This window comes from Vitis riparia, chromosome 14 (genome assembly GCF_004353265.1).
Source record: "Vitis riparia cultivar Riparia Gloire de Montpellier isolate 1030 chromosome 14, EGFV_Vit.rip_1.0, whole genome shotgun sequence".
In the NCBI taxonomy this organism is placed as follows: Eukaryota; Viridiplantae; Streptophyta; class Magnoliopsida; order Vitales; family Vitaceae; genus Vitis; species Vitis riparia.
The window spans coordinates 13,045,215-13,047,673 of record NC_048444.1 but is presented as its reverse complement, the minus strand read 5'-3'; the positions used below and the strand labels follow the sequence as shown (position 1 = coordinate 13,047,673).

The following is a 2,459-nucleotide window of genomic DNA, read 5'->3' as shown; positions in this document are numbered from 1 at the left end:
GAGCGAAGCAGCAATTAGGCGGCTGTCAGGTCTGGAGCCGCCGGTGGCCGTGGGCGGTCAATTCTGTCCGATTTTCCCCAATTCATTTAATATAGAGAAGAAGAGAGCCATGTAAAGGCATAATTTTGGTCCGTAGTCAACAGCATAGGCCTAAGAAAGAGTCCAAAAGCGCGTGAGGGATCGTAAGATGAAATGGTATAGAAGCAGAGGTTGGGTGACCAAGTAGACGAGTGTGGGCCCGGGGCAGCGGGCGTATTGCATATATAGGTAGAAGGTTGCAGAAGAGGGCAGGCCAAAGAATCAAATTCATTTAGCCGCTGTGTTCAAAGGCAGGACTGCTCGGTAATTTTTCTTCCTCCAGCCTCGTCCAAGTTTCCAACTCCTTCGGACGATTAACGACGCTGTACTCGATGGAGCACCTCCATGGCCTGCTCAGAATTCACGTCCTCAGAGGCGTCAATCTCGCAAAGAGAGACGTTCTAAGCAGCGACCCCTACGTCATTGTTCGAATGGGCAAACAGGTATTTTTTTTTTCTCAGCTCTTTCATCTCAAAGCTTCGATCTGGTTGTTCTGCTGGACTTTTTAGCTTGATTTTCTGCAATTAATTCTCGATTCCATATCCGTTTTTCCTCTCGGAATCTCCACTCTTTTCTGATCCTTTAACTTCGTCAGCTTTTCAAGTTTGATCATCCAGTGTTTACTCTTATATCTCTAGATGAAAATCAGAGAGGCCTGGTCAATCTTCACTCTGTATTTTCTTACCATTTCCGTTGTTATCAACGCTGAGAAGTTAAAAACAGAAGGGAAGAAATACGTGAAGAGGGTCAACAGAGCCAAAGGCTACACAAATCCTATTGGTTTTCTTTCTCGATTTTAATTTTTCTTGGATCTTAGGCCTTCTATTTTTATTTTTTTCCTTTTTAAGCAGTGGAATCACTCCCATAAATTTTCCGTTTATCTGATCAATCCATGAAATATCTCTAATCAACCATTTAGTTTCCGTCTCTCTGGATCACAGTGGTTTCGGAAATTCAACTAAACCACTAGATTTTGGTGAATATGTCCCACTTTATTCCTTGTGTTTGACTATTTATGTTTTAGCATGGTCATGGCCAGTCACTTTATTTTGTTGCTAAATTTTCATAAATTTCAGAGAACATTCCTTTTATCTTCCCTGTATAAAGGGAACTCATTAATCAAATTTCAGAAATACCCCCAAAAAATAAATAAATAAATAAAGGGAAAAAGGAAAAAGGAAAAATGCATCCAAATGGCTTTGGATGTAGAAACAGTCTTATTAATGGGTTGTGTATGCGTAGGAATTGCACTTAAATATGATATACGTACCCATGGCGTTGTTCATTTGATGTTCATCTCCGTTGACATTCTTTAAATCTAACCTTTTTGATTCAGAAACTGAAGACTCGCGTGGTGGATAAGAATGTAAATCCCGAGTGGAATGAAGATTTAACTCTCTCTGTTGACGATACAAATCTTCCAGTCAAGATTGTAAGTATCTTAGGGTTTGCAAACACGATTCTGAATTCAGTTGGTTTAAATCTTGTTAAAAAGGACCTTTGGAGTAATAATTTTTGTGGTTGCAGTTTGTGTATGACAGAGACACATTCAGTCTGGATGACAAAATGGGGGACGCAGAGTTTCAAATCGGCCCCTTCGTAGAAGCGCTAAGGATGGAGTTGAATGGGCTTCCAAGTGGAACCATAATAACAAGAGTTCAACCCAACAGGGAAAATTGCCTCGCAGAAGAGAGCTGCATTATCTGGACCGAAGGGAAGGTGGTCCAAAATCTGGTTCTCAGGCTCAGAAATGTCGAGAGTGGTGAAGTGGAACTCCAATTACAGTGGATTGATATTCCGGGCTCCAGGGGCTTATAGATATTCACACACTCTCTCTCTATCTTCTTGCTACTTTGTGTACAGACAAGGTTTGCAGAGTCTCACTAGTCAAGAGGCAATCCATATATGTGTTTCTAAGCTGTGTGACCTCTTTTAGCTACAAGCTGTTTATATTTTTGTTCACTTTTCTTTAAATCATATTATACTATAATGTCATGTGGGTTTTATCTTTCCAATATGAAATTAGTGTATGATGAGGGTTGGGGATTCATCTGCAGCCACTTAATGTACCATTTGTATTATTATTACCCAAAAAGAGGAAGTCAAGAGAGGGAGACTCTTAAACTAAGCAAGAAGAACACCAATGCTACTCTTAAGTTCTCTCTTTTCACCTGGTTACGAGGTGGAAGTTCCAATCAAAATCTTATTAGGCTTAAAGAAAATTTCAACTCCCTATTTGGTACAGCTTCCTTCTAATTATTAAAGTGCTTCAATCATACGTGAAAAGAAATTAATGATTTAATTTAAGTTATTAGGAATATTAAGAATGTTTAATAAAATAATCAATGCTACAATTTTAAGTGTCCATTGATAAAACAACT

General features: G+C 39.2%; 1 protein-coding gene across 1 annotated transcript; it reads left to right on the top strand.

Annotated features, from left to right (window-relative positions):
- Positions 1 to 279: 279 nt before the first annotated feature.
- Positions 280 to 2,186, top strand: LOC117929508 (protein C2-DOMAIN ABA-RELATED 4-like). Its single transcript, XM_034849814.1, has 3 exons — positions 280 to 521; positions 1,415 to 1,510; positions 1,606 to 2,186. The coding sequence occupies exons 1-3, from the start codon at positions 411 to 413 to the stop codon at positions 1,894 to 1,896; spliced, it is 498 nt and encodes a 165-aa protein (XP_034705705.1). The 5' UTR covers positions 280 to 410; the 3' UTR covers positions 1,897 to 2,186.
- Positions 2,187 to 2,459: the final 273 nt, after the last annotated feature.